This window comes from Balaenoptera physalus (genome assembly GCF_965194825.1).
Source record: "Balaenoptera physalus genome assembly, chromosome: 17".
NCBI classification, from domain to species: domain Eukaryota; kingdom Metazoa; phylum Chordata; class Mammalia; order Artiodactyla; family Balaenopteridae; genus Balaenoptera; species Balaenoptera physalus.
This window is the reverse complement of record NC_138895.1, coordinates 51,277,988-51,296,401: the sequence shown is the minus strand read 5'-3', so window position 1 is coordinate 51,296,401 and position 18,414 is coordinate 51,277,988. Positions and strand designations below refer to the sequence as shown.

Here is an 18,414-nt window from a genome sequence, read left to right as displayed (position 1 = left end):
ATGGACATATATACACTACCAAATGTAAAATAGATAGCTAGTGGGAAGCAGCCACATGGCACAGGGAGATCAGCTTGGTGCTTTGTGTCCACCCAGAGGGGTGGGATAGAGAGGGTGGGAGGGAGACGCAAGACGGAGGTGATATGGGGGTATATGTATACATATAGCTGATTCACTTTGTCATACAGCAGAAACTAACACACCGTTGTAAAGCAATTATACTCCAATAAAGATGTTTAAAAAAAAAAAAGAGTGCAACTAATGTTGTGCAGAGAACATTAAACTCTTTAAGAAAACAAATTGTTTTCAAGTAGTTACAGAAAATGAAACGTACGAGTTTACAAATAATTTGACATACAAATCACAAATCCTCTTCATTAAAGCTGGACCCTCATAGCTCTTGTCCTATTACATAAGATTTGTTTTAGAGCCTGGCTCGTTATAGCATTTTCTTGAAAGGTTTATGATTGCATTTCTTTAAAATGTTTTATAACCTAGACTTTTAAACTAATACAGCAGACCTTCATCTGAATTACTAAATTTCTGCTGTAATTATTTTTTATTATTTTCAGTGTATTTGCAGTTTTAAGAAAACACGCCAGGGACTTCCCTTGCAGTCCAGTGGTTAAGACTCCGAGCTACCACTGCAGGGGGCGTGGGTTCACTCCCTGGCCGGGGAACTGAGATCCCTGCATGCAGTGCAGTGCGGCCAAAAAAGAAAAGAAAAGAAAACATGCGAGTCTAAATGTGTGTGGGCACATTTTTTTTTGCTGTGGTTGTTAGCGCCGTGGCTTGCAGGATCCTAGTTCCCTGACCTGGGATTGAGCCTATGCCCCCCTGCAATGGACTCGCGAGTCCTAACCGCTGGACGGCTGGGGAATTCCCTTTTCCTTTTTTTTTTTTTCTGGGGGGGGGCACAGTTTTAATTTCAAGTTGGCTTAACTATTAAAGCACATTTCAAGGACAAATTTTGTATCTTAATATAAACCTACTGTCTCTTGCTAAGGACCAATCTCTTCCTATTTACTTGTTTTAAAACTAATACATTTAAATTTTAAAACATGTAGGAGAAATCCCTTAAAAGTTAAGATCCAAGATTCTTGTCTCATCTGAGCATTTTGTAGTTTAATGTTCTTTCCACCTGCCCCTACCCCATTCCCCCCAAAGATGTTTGTAATGATTCTAAGGAATTGACTTTCCTATGATAAGTCTTAGGTGCCTTGGATTATTGGTGAGCATGGATTTAGCAATGCAGGCCATTTTTACTACCCAGGACTGTTTTATTTCCAAGTGACAGATACCGAACTCAAATTGGGCAAAATAGCGCAACTAACTGAAAATTCCAGGGGTGGAATTGAGACCCATTTATGGTGTTCAAAGAATCTGAGGAATTTGTCTTTCTCACACTTTCTACTTCTCATCTCTGCTTTCGTCTGTGTTGATCTAATTCTCAGCAGGCTCTCTCCACGTGGAAGCCAACATGGCTGCCAGCAGCTCCAGGCATACATCACCCTGGCAGTTAGCAACCCTAGAAAAAGGAGAGACTTTTTTTACAGAAGCTCTGACAAAATTACAAGAGAGGGATGAAGTTCGTCTTGGGTCACGTTCTCATCCCTGAGCCAGTTACTGAGGTGGAGGAGTAATGAGTGATTGGCCAGGCCTGGGTCATATGATCATCCCTGAACCAATCATTGTGGTGGGGAGATGAATACCGTGATTGGCCAGGTTTGAGTCCCATGGCCATCACTGTATCAGGGGCTGGGGAACGGTTGGTTAAATTCCAAGTGTTTGAGATGCGTTCCTCATTGGAAGGACAGGGCTGGTGTCAGAAGAAGAAGAAAGATGCCCAGGACATCATTTAGGTGTCCTGAAATCTCTCTGTGGGGAAGGACTGGTTTTACTCATCTTTGTTTCTTTCAGTTGACACAAGCCTTAACAGAGTTGCTCAGTTAATGATTGGTGAGAGTTTAATTAAGGAATTATTTATAGGGTGTCAACAAGGTTAAGGGAAACCACTGAGGAATGACAAGGCACCTCAGGGCCAGAAACTGCTGGAAGTAGTTAAAATCCTCAGACCTAGAGGAGTAACGGGAGGAAAAGCTCCTGGAATCAGAGAGAACAGTGGCTGTGGGAGAGGGAGACCTGACAAGAACCAAGGCCTTGGGTAGAGGGATGCACTACTGTCAAACGATGACAGTAGGGAAGAAATGGGGAGGATGAATACCCCAATCTCTCTCTCATCCTGACCTCTCTCACATCTCTGCTGTGCTTGATTCCCATTGGGTTCCCATTGCTTGAACCCACTGAGAAGCCAGAGGGCAAGAGAGCCCAGTTCATTTAGTACACAAAGATAAGTCTCCAGGCACCTAGGAGGACAAATAGAGGTCATCCCAGTCTTCTTTCTCACTTTCAGTCTTCTTCAGACCTTATTTAAATGCAGATTTTCTTAGATGTATTCATCCCCTGCCTCCAACTCCTACCCCAAGCACAGACTATACTTATTTTACTGTCTTACACCACATGCCTTTGCCAGGGGTACAGCAGAGGTCTGTGCAGGAAGCACCATCATGTGAATGGCGTCCTTTGAAATCCTGCAGTGCACGGCCTGTTCTGTGGCCCTGTCTTTGCATTGCATTCTGAATTGTGTTGTCTGGGGGTGGGGCTGGGGGTGTGGCCCAAGAAAAGAAGAGAGAGAGAGAGAGAGAGAGAGAGAGAGAGAGAGAGCGAAGCCTTCTTATGCCGTAATTTTAAATTTGGAAATAATGACCTATGTACCTGTCAGGGCTGCAGATCCTGTTGGGGCAAAAAGCAGGAGGACTAAGGTTTCAGTAGTAAAAATAATGGGATAAGTTGATGAGAGTCCAGAGTAAGGAGGTACTTTTTTTTTTTTAATTTTTATTGGAGTGCAGTTGATTTACAGTGTTGTGTTAGTTTCTGCTGTACAGCTAAGTGAATAAGTTGTAAATATACATATACCCACTCTTTTTTAGATTCTTTTTCCATATAGGTCATGACAGAGTATTGAGTAGAATTTGGAATAAGGAGGTAATTTGAAAAGAGGTTATTGACTATTGCCAGAGTGTGGGTGCTAATAGATTAGCTGTATCCAGCCTCATCCAGAACTTCTGGCCGTAGCCTTCACAACTGACTCAACTTCTGTTGAAATAGCATCTGTGTGTCAGTCTTATCAGGAGTAAGGGATATGGAATAAACATCTTGTGATATTGTGCAAGAGAGGGCACAAATACAACAGCAAGAGATAATGAAATCACCTTGCACTTAGTCATCCTTGGGGTTGGTACAGGTTTGGGGCCCCCTGGTTGTGATTAAGGACCTTGGCTCACAGGCTTGCTATGCAGGTGAGTGAAATAATAGGTGGGAAATACGGGCTGTCAAGTGTGGTATGAATGTTAGATGTAGTGAATGGACCCATTTTTTTTCCTGTGCTAGTTCCTATTTGGTTCCTAATTCTTTTTTTTTTCAAGTTTTTGGCTGCACCCCACAGCATGTGGGATCTTAGTTCCCCAACCAGGGATTGAACCCACGCCTCCTGCATTGGAAGTCAGAGTCTTAACCACTGGACCACTGGGGAAGTCCTGATTCCTAATTCTTAGTCTTACCTTTTTGTAGTGTCTTAGACTGTGGGACTCAGGTAAGCTGTGACTTATGTAAACTAAGACTATGGAGCTTAGGTAAGCCAATCTTCTCAAATCCCTACGCATCCATGACTTCTGGCTATGTCCGTGTTTTCAGGTTAGAAGTCACCAGAGAACCAGTCCATTGTGTCTGGTGTGTCTTTTCCCTAAATCACACTGGAGGAAAAGTGGCGCCTGCCTTGGATGTGTAACTAATTGGCTTCAATAGAAATGGCAAATATTTACAAAGTACCTACTCTGTGCCATCCACTCTTCTAGGCACTAGGAATATGGGGGTGCCAAAACCAGGCAAGAGTTTTACCCTCAAGAAAATAGAATTAAAGTAGAATTGAAGAAGATTACAGGTAGGATTCTAATTAAAGTAGAATTAAAGTAGAATTTTATGACCGCTCATATAGAGTAGAATGATGGTGGCATCACATTTTGTTGGATGGTCAGGGAAAACCTCTTTGAGGAAATAGGATTGAAACTTAATTATGAATAATGAAAAGGAGCACGTCATGAGAATAGCAGGGCAAGGAACAGTGCAGGATGAAGGAAGAGCCGTGCAGAAGCCCAGAGATGGGAATGAGCTTGATGTGGGGAAGGAGCAGAGAGGTCAGTGTGTCAGAGTGTTTGGCCTAGAGGGCAAAGGGGAAATGCTTAAGCTGAGGTTGCCCAGGTGCACCAGGGGCTTGGCAGCCAGGTCATGCATTTGGAGTTTTCATAAGGGCAGTGGGAAGCTATTGATGAACTTTACGCCGGGAAATGGCATATTCTTTTTTACATTTTAAAAGTGGTTGCTTTTGATGGAGAACACTATGGAGGTTCCTTAAAAAACTAAAAATAGAACTACCATATGACCCAGCAATCCCACTACTGGGCATATACCCTGAGAAAACCATAATTTAAAAAGAGTCATGTACCACAATGTTCACTGCAGCACTATTTACAGTAGCCAGGACATGGAAGCAACCTAAGTGTCCATCGACAGATGAATGGATAAAGAAGATGTAGCACATATATACAATGGAATATTACTCAGCCATAAAAAGAAACGAAATTGAGTTATTTGTAGTGAGGTGGATGGACCTAGAGTCTGTCATACAGAGTGAAGTAAGTCAGAAAGAAAAACAAATACCATATGCTAACACATATATATGGAATCTAAAAAAAAAAAAAGGTCATGAAGAACCTAGGGGCAAGACGGAAATAAAGATGCAGACCTACTAGAGAATGGACTTGAGGACACGGGGAGGGGGAAGGGGAAGCTGGGATGAAGTGAGAGAGTAGCATGGACATATATACACTACCAAATGTAAAATAGATAGCTAGTGGGAAGCAGCCACATGGCACAGAGAGATCAGCTTGGTGCTTTGTGTCCACCTAGAGGGGTGGGATAGGGAGGGTGGGAGGGAGACGCAAGAGGGAGGAGATATGCGGATATATGTATACATATAGCTGATTCACTTTGTTATACAGCAGAAACTAACACACCATTGTAAAGCAATTATACTCCAATAAGGATGTTAAAAAAAAAAAAATCAACTGTAGAGGGTAGGAGATGAAGCAGCGAGACTCATTAGATTTTGTTTTAAAAGTAATGGTAGTGGCTTGAAAAGAGCCGTAGTTGTAACGGAGGTAGAGAAAAGGCAGAGCTAATGTGAGGTCCTGATGGCTTAAAATAAGGAGGGAATTGGAGGAGGGAAGGGACTCAGGAATGATTCCCGGTTTTTATGTATAGTGCTTTGGTGGATGGTGATTTCTTTTATTCTGAGCTGGAGAAGCCTAGGGGTATCTTGAGGAGGTATTGCGGAGGTGGGTTGGTGGATCAGAGTTCTGTGTTATGTGTTGAACTGTGTTCCCACAAAATTCGTATGTGGAAGTCCTAACCCCCAGTGCTGCAGAATGTGACTATGTTTGGAGATAGTCTTTAAAGAAGTAATTAAGTTAAAATGAGGTCATTAGGGTGGGGCCTAATCCAATACTAGTGTCCTCATAAAGAAAGACTAGGACACACACACACACACACAGGGAAGACATGAAGATTTAGGGAGAAGATGGCCATCTGCAAGCCAAGGGAGAGGGCTTAAAAGAAAAACCCTGCCTACACGTTGATCTTGGACATCTAGCCTCCAGGATTGTGAAAAAGTAAATCTCTGTGGTTTAAGCCACCCAGTCTGTGGCACTCTGTTATGGCAGCCCTAGCAAACTAACATATGTTAAGTTAAACACCAGTTACACCCCAAGTGAGGATAAGTCACCAGTTGGTTGTATGGACCCGGAGAGATGGGAAAGCTAGCGAGAGATTTGGGGGTCATCAGCATAGAGGTGTATTTAAAGTCCTGGGCTGGATGAGATGAGTGTGGATAGGAAAAGAGGGCCTGTGGCTGAGCCCTGGATCCGTGAGGGCTGAGCAGAGGGGTGAGCGCAGGGAGTGGTCCATGAGAAGCCAGTGTGTGCAGTGTGAGTGTGCTTGAAAAGCGACTTGTGATCTTCAGCCTGTTAGCCTCCTTTCAGACTCATCCCTTGGACCTATTCACCTCATAAGGTTCTTCTTTGAATACACAGTTTAGATCTTTGCATCAGTTTCCCTGAGATGCTTGCTCACATGACCATTACTGTTGTTCACTAGAGGGAGGTGACAAAGTGTGCCAGTTTGCCCAGGACTGAAGGGTTTCTGGCATGTGGGACCTTCAGTGCTAAAACCAGGACATTCCCAGGCAAACTAGGACAGGTTGGTCGCCCTAATAAGAGGGAAGCTTTGGCAAGATTTATTTACTTCATCTCACTGGTTTCATTGAAAGGTGACTGGTTTAAGAGAATGTTATAACTACTGTTGGTATTATCATCTTAGAAATGTTCATTTTTTTCCCTAGAAACTATCTAGAAATGGGTGCTTCCACTGTGAAACAAGCCTAATAATGAAAAGCAAGTTTGAGATACTTTCCTTTCAGTTCCATTATCTCCTATTAGTTTCATTTTAACAGGAATATTTTCTTGGCTTGGGTTTGTATTATTAAAAATTTCATACATTTCGGGGTGTACATTTTGAGTAATTATCTCCCCAATGATTTTAAGCATTTGCTTCAGCTAATCCCCTTAATGAACCCACTAACAGTAACTTAGGCATTGTATAGAATACAAAATTGGAGCCAGCTGTTGTTCAATGGGTTTTAGCTGGTTCAAACCTAACAGATGTTTCAAATCTAAACGCAGGCCTAAATTGGTTTACCTTACATGGCCCCATTCTGGGTGAATGGAAAAAAAGGAGGTCCTCCAGGTCTTTGGATGCAGTAATGATGAGGACGCCTGCATCACCATCCTGAGCACTTGTTGCTTGTTTGCATCTCACTGGCCCAGCTCAGTTCTTAAGCCCAAGCCGCCCACCGCACCTGGTTCTGCCTCCCTCGCTCCGTCTGCCACCCGCCATCTCTCTCATCCTTCTCAGCGCCTTCCGGGACTGGGCGAGTGAGTGTTGGACACATTCTCGGCTCCGTCTGACCTGTGCACCCGCCCCACGTCACATGTCATGGGCATAACTTCACACTTAACCAGACGGGTTACTGCTAAGGCCAAAACAGCCTTAAAAGTTAACAGGGTTAACTATTACGTTAGTTTCCTAAGGCTGCCCTAAAAAAAAGTCACTATAAACAGGGCGGCTTAAAACAACAGAATTTTATTTCCTTACAGTTCTGGAGGTCAGAAGTCTGAAATCAAGGTGTCGGCAAGGCCATACTCCCTCTGAAGGTCTAGGGGAGAATTCTTTCTTGCCTTTTCCCAGCTTCTGGTGGTTGCTGGCAGTCTTCTGCATTCTTGGCTTTTGGACACATCACTCCAATCTGTGTCTCCATCTTTATACAGTGTTCTCCTCTCTGTGTGTCTCTGGGTCCAGATTTCCATCTTCTGAGGACACCAGTCATTGAATTAGGGCCCTCCCTTGTTCAGGATCGTCTGATCTTAACTTGATTACATCTGCAAAGACCCTATTTCCAAATCAGGTCACATTCACAGGTACTGGGGGTTAGGACTTCATATCTTCATGTCTTTTGTCAAGGGGACACAGTTCAACCCACAAGAACTGATAAATCCTGTGAAGAAGAGCATTAGCTCATTAATAGGACATGGTGAAGTCAACCACACACTCAAGGTAATAGTAACTGCTGGCTTCGAGGCTCCAATTCTGACAGCAACTCTGATGTGTGTTTTTTTCCCCACACCGCCAAGCAGTTAATTTGAATCCGATACTATATATCTGGAGGTAGTGACTGATCCCACAGGTTAAGGGCTTAGTCCTAAAAGAGCCCCCTCCTTCCAGATTGCAAGTTCAGGTTGTGACTTGTGCTTCTGACTGATCAGGTATAGATCAGAGGTATCCATGGCCTCCTCCTTGGGTTCAATTAATTTGCTAGAGAGGCTCACTGAACTCAGAGAAACTTTTACTCACTAGATTACTTTTTACATACTAGTTTATTCTAAAAGGGTATGACTCAGGAACAACTAGATAAAAGAGTTGCACAGGGCAAGGTATGTGGAAAGGGACTCAGAGCTTCCGTACTTTCTGGGTGCCACTCTCCCTGCATCTCCATGTGTTCACCAACTCAGAAGCTCTCTGAACCCTATCCTTTAGGGTTTTTATGGAGGCTTCATCACATAGGAGTGATTGAATAAATCATTGGCCACTGGTGATTGAACTCAATCTCCAGCCCCTTTTCTCTCTCCTGAAGTCTGCAGTGGGACTGAACGTTGGAACCCTCTAGTCACATGGTTGGTTCCTCTGGTGACCGGCCCCCATCCTTAGGTGACCTAGGGGCTTTCCAAAAGCCACCTCATTAACGTAACAAAAGACACCTCTTTGCTCTCATCATTTAGGAAATCCCAAAGGCTTTAGGATCTCTGTGCCAAGAACTGGGTTGAAGACCAAATATTTATTAATTTAATTTAATTTAATTTATTTATTTTTTATTGGGGTATAGCTGTTTTACAATGTTGTGTTAGTTTGTACTGTACAGTAAAGTGGAGTTCCCTGTGCTATACAGCAGGTTCTCATTAGTTATCTATTTTATACATATTAGTGTATATATGTCAATCCCAATCTCCCAATTCATCCCCTCCCTTCCCCCCTTGGTGTCCATACATCTATTCTCTACATCTGTGTCTCTATTTCTGCCCTTGCAAACCGGTTCATCTGTACCATTTTTCTAGGTTACACATATATGCGTTAATATACAATATTTATTTTTCTCTTTCTGCCTTACTTCACTCAGTTTGACAGTCTCTAGGTCCATCCATGTCTCTACAAATGACCCACAGTCACAGGTAGAATGGGATAGTGGAAATAGTAGAGAATATGGAGACAGATGGATTTAAATCCTAGCCCTACTACTTGTTTTGGAGAAGCCTTGGGTAAGCCACTTACCTTTTCTGACCTGCAGTTTCCTTATTTATAAAATGAGTACAATGTCTATCATACTGAGCTGTTGTGAGTTTTGCATAGGATGGTTTCCACAAAGTACAGTGCCTGGCACAGACTGAGTGTTCAATTAATGTTATCTCTCACTTCCTTTTTAAATCAAGCTGACTTCATGTAAATGAATTTGCAAATTTCTTTGTGCTCTTCATAGAATTCAAAAGTACAGTTGACTCTTGAATAGTGCTGGGAGTTAGAGGTGCCAATCCTCCAAAAATTACATATAACTTATAGTCGGCCCTCCGTATAGGTGGTTCTTCTGTTTTCGAGGTTCTGCATCCGCAGATTCAACCAACCACAGATCGTGCAGTACTGTATTATTTACTATTGAAAAAAATCCATGTATGAGTGGACCCGTGCAGTTCAAAAACCATATATTGTTCAAGGGTCAACTGTAATAATTATATGGCTAATGTTGAGATTATTAGCCAATCTGAGCATTATCCAAGTTTTGTATTTTAGGTGACTCTCTTTGCGTGTGATTGATTATTTTGGAAATGCAGTAGGAAATGACTTTTCATCATGAAGAGGGAGGTGGAATGTCTATCAGTCACTGGCAACTTTACGGATAATCAAATACCCTGGCTCACTTAGAAACAACTGCCTTAGGGATTTGGTTGGAGTTGATTAACCCTGATGATTTCTTGTGGCTCTGGGCCCATCTATCTTACCCTCAGGAATTTGTAAGGTATTTGCAGGTAGAATTTGTTTCTTTTCATTAACTATCACATCAGGTAGGAATTGTGTTTGGCTGCTGGGAACAGAGCTGACTTTGGTGGCTTAGAAGCATAAGGATTTATTATTTGTTTTTTATAAAAAATATCTGGAGGTAGTCAATCCAGGGAAGGTGTGACTGCATCTCAGTCCATGGGACTCAGGTTTGTTCCAGTTTTCTGTTCCATCTTTAGTGCACACTTCTGTTCTCATAGGCTTTTATGGGAGGAAATATTTACAAATTATATATCTGATAAGGTGTTAATATTCAAAATATATAAGGAACTCATAAAACTCAACAGCAAAAAACTAAATAATCTGATTAGAAAATGGGCAAAGGAACTGAATAGACATTTTTGCAAAGAAGATATACAAATGGCCAACAGGTACATAAAAAGATGTTCAATAGAAATAATCATCAGGGAACTGCAAATTAAAACCACAGTGAGATACCACCTCACACCTGTTAGAATGGCTACCATCAAAAAGACAAGAGCTAGATAAGTATTGGCAAGGGTATGGAGAAAAGGGAACTCTTATACACTGTTGGTGGAATGTAAATTGGTACAAACACTATGTAAAACCGTATGGAGGTTCCTCAAAAAATTAAAAATAGAGCTATCCAGCAGTCCTATTTCTGGGTATATAACCAAAGGAGATAAAATCACTATTTTGAAGAGATATCTGCACTCCCTTGTTCAATGCAGAATTATTTACAATAGCCAAGATATGGAAACAACCGAAGTGTCAACAGATTAATGGATAAAGAAGATGTGATACATATATATACACACACAATGGAATTATTCAGCTGTAAAGAAAGAAGGAAATCCTACCATTTGTGACGACATGGATGAGCCTTGAGGGCATTTTGCTAAGTGAAATAAATCAGACAGAGAAAGGGAAATACTGTTTGATCTCACATATTTAGAATCTAAGAAAACTGAACTGTTATTTTTTTTTTAACATCTTTATTGGAGTATAATTGCTTTACAATGGTGTGTTAGTTTCTGCTGTATAATAAAGTGAATCAGCTATACATATACATATATCCCCATATCTCCTCCCTCTTGCGTCTCCCTCCCACCCTCCCTATCCCACCCCTCTAGGTGGTCACAAAGCACCGAGCTGATCTCCCTGTGCTATGTGGCTGCTTCCCACTAGCTATCTGTTTTACGTTTGGTAGTGTATATAAGTCCATGCCACCCTCTCACTTCATCCCAGCTTCCCCTTCCCCCTCCCCGTGTCCTCAAGTCCATTCTCTACGGCTGCATCTTTATTCCTGTCCTGCCCCTAGGTTCATCAGAACCATTTTTTTTTTTTTTTAGATTCCATATATATGTGTTAGCATACGGTATTTGTTTTTCTCTTTCTGCCTTACTTCACTCTGTATGACAGACTCTAGGTCCATCCACCTCACTACAGATAACTCAGTTTTGTTTCTTTTTATGGCTGAGTAATATTCCGTTGTATACATGTGCCACATCTTCTTTATCCATTCATCTGTTGATGGACACTTAGGTTGCTTCCATGTCCTGGCTATTGTAAATAGAGCTGCAATGAACATTGTGGTACATGACTCTTTTTGAATTATGGTTTCCTCAGGGTGTATGCCCAGTAGTGGGATTGCTGGGTTGTATGGTAGTTCTATTTTTAAAAAACTGAACTCTTAGAAACAAAAAGTAGATTGGTGGTTGCTAGGGGTGAGGGTGGGGCACAGGGTGGGTAAATGTGGTCAAAGAGTATAAACTTGCAGTTATAAGATGAATGCAAGTTTTGAGGATCTAATGCACAGCATGGTGACTGTAGTTAACAATGCTGTATTGTATATTTGAGATATAAGTTGAGATGTAAGTTGAGATGTAAGTTGCTAAGAGAGTAGAACTTAAAGGTTCTCACAGTACACACTAAAAATGGTAACTATATGAGGTGATGGGTGTGTTAACTAACCTTATTATGGTAATAATTTTACAATATATATGTATATCAAATCATCACTTTGTACACGTTAAACTTACACAATGTTATATGTCGATTATATCTCAATAAAACTGGAAGAAAAAAAGAGATAATCTTCTAGTCTAAGATGTCTGCTGGAGCTGGAGCCATCACATCCACCCTCTAGGTAGAAGGATGGAGAAAAGAAGTGAAAGGTGAATGGCCATGCTTCCCAGCTGAGTCAACATCTTATCATCTTTACTGAAAGCTTTACCTTCTGTTTTGTTTTTTAAATATCACTCACCACACTTGTCTGTAAGGGAGACTGGAGAAATGCAAGTAATTTTAGTTGGGCACTTTGTCACTCAGTGATATAGATAGGAGACAATTGATATGTTGGAAACTAACAATCTCTGACTTAACTCCCTCAACTCATTTGATCATCCCCTTCATGATTAAAATGCATTTCCTACTATCCAACCAAAATGATCAATCACAATGAAAAGAGTCACTTAAAAAACTAAAGAGTAGTTCTTTCTAGAGCACCTAGGACAGTTCTTTAACTCATGGGAATTAATGAAGTTATTCATTTATGCAACAAATAGTAACTTTGTGTTTTTCCTAAATATCAAGTTGCGAAGCTTGAGGACAGAGCAATGAGTTAGGCAGGCACAATCCCTTCTCTCCTACTTACAGTCCAGTGGAGGAGTAGAGGCACATGAATCAAAGGATTGCATAAAGACAAGAAGAGTTTGTGATGACAAAGAATGATATGTCTTAGATACAATAAGAAAAACTCTCTTGGTTGTAGAGTTAGGGAAGGCTCCTGACTCCATAGATGAGTTGAAATTTGATGGATGAGTAGGAAATACCTAGTTGAAGGGGATGTGTGGGTAAATAGCATTCCAGGAATTCCAGGCATTCCGGAAAGAAGGAATAGTACAGATGAAGGCCAGTGGTGGAAGGACCTTGGGAAAAAGGCTAGTTAGTGTGGCTGGAGCACAAGAAGCAAGAGGAAGCACATTAAGAAGTGAGGCTAGAGAGGTGGGCAAGGACCAGCCGTGTGGGGAAGTGTTAGGCATGTTAAGGGTTTCAGTCTTCTTCCCAAGAGCAATGGGAAGCCACTGAGTTTTAAGGTAGGGGTGGAGGTTGAGGGTAGGTGAAATGATCTTATTTGCTCTTTGTAAAGATTACTGTGATGGAGAATGGACCAGACTGGACTGAATGGTGGCAGACAGACCACGCCAGAGCCTAGATAAGAGATAATGGTGGCTTGATCCAGAATGATGATGATTGTAGGTGTGGAAAGAAGTATATGGATTTAGTAGTTCGTAGAGCCATTTGACTTTTGAGGGCTGATGATGGTCCAGCTGTGTCTTTCTGAGATACATGCTCCAGGTAGAAAGTGTTAATATGGAAGAGAACTGTTTACATTAAATTTATTGGTAGTTACAGTGTTCTGTTCTAGAGCTTTGTTCAAACTCGGAATAACCCAGGCTTCACCAGACCTGGGTTGTGGTGAGATTTGGTCCTGGTTTGGTCTTAGTAAAATATTTGTGATTTCGTATATTTTTCTAATTCTAAACTCTGGTGTTTTAATAAAATGTACACCAAAGATGTGTAGGTTCTTGTACACTAAGATGAGAGATACTTAGGTGATATTTTCCTTGCCTCTGACAATTGTTAGCTTTTTTTCACTTATCAGAATTTGAGAATCAAAGAATTGGGAGGTTTCAGATTAAACATGGTCCCCAAATGCAGTGTTTACTGTGGACTCTCCCTCATCCTTAACATCACTAAATGTCAGAAAAAGGATTAAGCAGCATTACCCTATGAGGACAAAGAGAATAAGGAAGGAGATGACTGCATACAAAAGAGGCCAGCAAATTTTTGAGTTATGGAAGGCAGATAGATAAATGATAACTGATTTGGGTTTTAGTTTTTTCTGCTTGGTTAAAGCCTGTAGCCAACAATAAGCAGGCTGATTTGTGCCACAAAACCCCAGACAGGCTCAGATATTGGTGGCACTAGATACCTCTGAAGGTGGGGCTGATAAGAGGATTAGCTTAAAAAGGATCCCCTCCCTCCAGTCATGATGCTAGGCGAGTACCCTTCCTCCGCTCTGCACAGATAGGAGTTTACTGCCTAGAGAGTATGAACTGAGGAGCTCCCAGACTGTGGGACAAGTCAGCGGATACTTGGCAATACTTGTTGTTGTCACAACTTGGCAGGAGTTTGCTACTGGCATCTAATGGATAGATTCTGCTAAATGTTCCGCAGTACTCAGGGAAGCCACCACAGCAAAGAACTATCTGGCCCAAAATGTCAATAGTGCTGAGCTTGACAAATTCTGAATTAAGTGCAAATCTAGGGTGAGACTTCCTGCCTCTCCACCCAACACAGACATGTATATGCACAGGCAGTTCAGGAGATGGGAGAATATTTCTGTTAGGAAGTTGACGAGCAAAGGGAAAGATACTGACATCTATAAATCTCCCAACATTCCAGGTCCCTGCCAGTCACCCACTGTGAGTTCTACCCACTCTCCAAGAACTTTCATTCATTTTTTTGAGACTTTCTTAAATGTGAATGGAGAGCCACAACTGACCAGATAGTTGAGGACAGTCTCATAATGAAAAATGGAGAGAAAAATGAAGAGGAAAAAAAAAAAAAGGAATTTAGTAGAAAAATAAAGAATGCAAGAAACAGAAGAAAACAAAAGTAATTGGATTATAGTACCTCTAGAGAGATAAGAGATGCTATTGCACTTCTTAAACTAGAACAGTATGCTATTAACAAGAAAGGTATATTGAGAAAACAAAAGAAGTTATTGGAAATTTAAAATATGAGAGTGGAAATAAAAATGAAGGGTTGGAAAGTACAGTTGAGGAATGCTTAGAAAGTGGAACAGAAAGACCGAGAGATGGGGAAAAAAATAGCAATGGAGGGAAATTCAGGGGGTCAACATCCAACTACTAGGGATTCTAAAAAGAACATGGAAGGAAGGAAATCAGAAGAGAAAAAATACAAGAAAATTTCCCCAAAGGGTATGAGTTTCCAGAATAAAGGTCCCACTGGGTGCCCAGTACCAGAGATGCAAATCACAATGAAATTTTAAACCAGCAATAACGGAAAATCTTATGAGCTTTCAGAGAGAAAAAGCAATCAGTTATGAGGGGCACTAGACTTTTTAACAGAAACAATGGAAGTTAGAAGGTGATGGAGCATTGCCCTCAACATTTTGAGGGAAAATTATTTCCACTTAGAATTCCATATTCTGCAGAACTTCAGGCACATGTGAAGTTAGAATAAAGACATTTTCAAAGTTACATGACTGAAGGAATTTACCTCCTATATACCTTGTGTTAGGAATATGCTGGGGGATGTGCTCCATCAAAAAGGAATATAAATCAAGAGGGAGAAAGACTTGGGACATGGGACTGTGTAAAAGGAGAAAAGAATGCATGATTTAAAGTGTGCATCAGGCCCACGGAGTTTGGGCAGATTGTAAGAGGATGATGGAGCATTCCAAGAAGGACGTCTTTAAGGAAAGCAAACAAATACTACGTAATGTGATATCTCCAGTGAGAGGAATTTTAGTTTTGTGGAAGTTTTTAAGATACATTAGTGAAAGTTATATAGAAAATTAAGTAAATGAAAAATGAGGCAAAAACGAAAGGGAATGGACAAGAAAGGAAATCTATTCTGACTGTGCATTTAGAGAGCACTCATTTTGTACTAGGCATTGTTTTAAGTGTTTGTACACAATGACTTATTTAACCCTCACAGCAACCCCAAGAAGTAGGTGTGAATACTGTTTTCATTTTATAAACATGGAAAATGATACACAAGGTTACATAGCTTGTGCCTGTTGGAAGCAGGATTTGAACCAAGGCAGTCTGCGTTCATAGTCATAACAATGTAAATACTACATTGCTTTAATCGAAAGAGTGATAGTCCTAGATAAAGATGATGGTGGGCTGGAGAAATGGGGGGAAACTATGTAACTGCTCAATTCTAATCACTGATAGCAGGAAGTAGTAGATAATGTCTAAATAGAAAAAGGAAACAAGAAATAGCAGTGAAGCAGTTAACATAAAAATAAGGAGTTTACAATCATAGGAAATAGTTAAAAAGTGTTGAGAGTGGTTACGTGTGGGGAATGGGACTGGGAAGTGGGTAGGGGTGGGTAATGAGCTGCTCTCTTTTCCTCTTAGCCTTATAGTGCGATCTCACTTTTTAAAACAATACACAAATGTTAGCTTAATTAAAAGTAAGAGTCAAACAAAGACAAAAAGAATAGAGGAGTCCTTTAGCCTTATGTTGGGTCACCCAGTTGGACTCTAAGCTGCTGCATAGGAAAGGATTGCTGTCCCCATCCAGAGGCACTGCACCTTCCTTTTATACTCATGACTGCAGCCGTCGCACGGTGACTGGTTCTGGGCAGGCTTATAAAGGGTTCCAGAACGGTTTGTTTATTGCCAAAGATAAGCCCAAATCATGCTGAGTCAATTTGAAATACCAGTCTGCTCTTCATGGGTTATTTCAGTTAAAGGAAAGTATCTTCTTGGCTTGGATGTGTAGATTTAATTAGACAACTTCAGTGTTAAAGTTGTGGGGCTGGCTACCATTTCGGGGTTGAGTCACACTTTATGAACTCATTGGCGGGGAGACACTCAGGTGGTATTTCTCTTTTATGAGTATTGCCTCCTGCAGTTATTTTTTTGTTCCTTATGCACCAGAAGAAAAAAAAAGTCACTGTTAATAAGCACAAGCAGTGAAACACATTGACTTTTCTTTTGCCCTTTTGGAAGTAGGGGGAGGAGATGTTCACATCTCAGTAGCAATTCTTGGTTTTTTTATCTAGCTCTCTATTGTGTTCTTCTCTCATGGACTACAGAATGATTTGAATCAGAGCCGTAGTAGGAATGGCCGCAGCCAGGGCTTGAGAGGCAGGCCAAATGCTCACGTGAATTTGCCCCTTCATTGCAAATACACCCTGCCGGGAGGGAGTGCTCACTTTCTTATTGCCAGGAAGTCTTCTGAACTGAATAGCCTTCTATTCAACCGTATGTTATCTCGAAGACTCCTTTCTCTTGTTTTTTTTTTTTTTAAAGTTGTTGATTTCTTTCCTGATGCCTCCAACATAAAGACAATGATTCCTGCAGTGACTGAAGAAATAGTAATTTCACGTATTAAACAAGACACAGGGATCAGTTTTCTTTGTGGAGCATTTATGGAGGTTGCATATTTAGACCCTTTGGAATGGGATGTGGGAGGGGTGTGGGTGCTCCATATCTATTTTAGTTGGAGAGGGATTTGGGGAGAAGCTGCAATTTGAAGAGGCCTTTTAATTTGTATCAATTTCTGGTAGGGACAGAGAGCTCATGTGTCAATCATGTCTCCAAAGAGAGCTTTACCTCTCAAAAAACTGCCCATCTAAAGGGCTATTATTTGAAAATAATAAGCACCAAGGGAAGGTGTCTCAGGACAGATTATCGTAGGCATCATCATCATCATCATCATCTTCACGTTTTCTTTTCAATGCATTTGATGATTCCTTGGCAGTATTTTGTGATGCCACCATGTTAGTGGTGATAAGAATGCTTTTGGACCCAATTAATGATGGACTAATTAGAACATTCTGAACTGCTCCTGAATGTTGCAGGAATTGATGCTTTTACAGCTAGGGATTGTGAAGTGGGCATCTGTACTGTGATACCTTTTTATTCCTGTGTGTACCCTTAGAGGTAGAAAACCAGCAGCTAACTTGGCTGTGGTAGCATTAGTGAGTATCCTTACAGAGGGGGTGGGAGCATTGGGTTGTGAAGTTACATTTAGGATGCAACACATGTTCAGCGAGACTATTGGCTACCACTAGGTCACATTCCCACTCATAGACTAAACTGTTGCCTCCAGGATTGGTCCAGCAGCTGGTGGGTTCCGCGAGGCTTGGTGTTGGAGAAAGCCCTAGCCATGCCCCGCTGAGTGTTTCTCCAGTGCCTTGTAAAGGGCTTGCAGATGAGCGTTTAACTTTTTTTTTTTAAATTTATTTATTTATTTAAAAAAAATTTTTTTTAATTTTACTTATTTATTTTTGCCTGTGTTGGGTCTTCGTTTCTGTGCGAGGGCTTTCTCTAGTTGTGGCAAGTGGGGGCCACTCTTCATCGCGGTGCGCGGGCCTCTCACTATCGCGGCCTCTCTTGTTGCGGAGCACAGGCTCCAGACGTGCAGGCTCAGTAATTGTGGCTCACGGGCCTAGTGGCTCCGCGGCATGTGGGATCTTCCCAGACCAGGGCTCGAACCCGTGTCCCCTGCATTGGCAGGCGGATTCTCAACCACTGCACCACCAGGGAAGCCCTTAACTTTTTTTAATTGTTATATTTACCAAACGATTTCTGTATTAGTTAGCTAGGGTTACTATAACAAAATGTCATAGACTGGGTGACTAAAACAGCACACATTTATTTCTCACAGTTCTGGGGGCTGAGAAGTCCAAGATCAAAGTGCTGGCAGATTCAGTGTATGGTGAGGGCCACTTCTGGCTTGCAGATGGCTGCCATCGTGCTGTGTGCTCAGATGGCCTTTTCTCTGTGCTGCCTGGTGCATCCACGAGGAGAGAGAATTCTTTCCCTTCTTCTTCTTGTAGGGCATTAA

The 18,414-nt window shown here is 41.4% G+C and overlaps 1 protein-coding gene and 1 long non-coding RNA gene across 8 annotated transcripts in view; both read left to right on the top strand.

Annotated features, from left to right (window-relative positions):
• NCALD (neurocalcin delta) overlaps window positions 1-18,414 on the top strand; it is a 429,327-nt gene that overhangs the window by 32,767 nt on the left and 378,146 nt on the right. For 2 of the 7 annotated variants that reach the window (XM_082434362.1, XM_082434363.1), the window contains exon 1: window positions 5,396-7,106. The exons of the other annotated variants lie outside the window; for them this stretch is intronic. In XM_082434362.1, coding sequence (XP_082290488.1) covers window positions 6,895-7,106 — 212 coding nt within the window. In that variant the 5' untranslated portion in view covers window positions 5,396-6,894. Of the gene's footprint in view, window positions 1-5,395; window positions 7,107-18,414 lie in introns of those variants that run through there. 7 annotated transcript variants of the gene reach the window in all.
• LOC309647247 overlaps window positions 10,502-18,414 on the top strand; it is a 57,900-nt gene continuing 49,987 nt past the window's right edge. Inside the window, exon 1 of the long non-coding RNA XR_014255889.1 lies at window positions 10,502-10,798. This is a non-coding gene — a long non-coding RNA (uncharacterized lncRNA). The remainder of the gene's footprint in view (window positions 10,799-18,414) is intronic.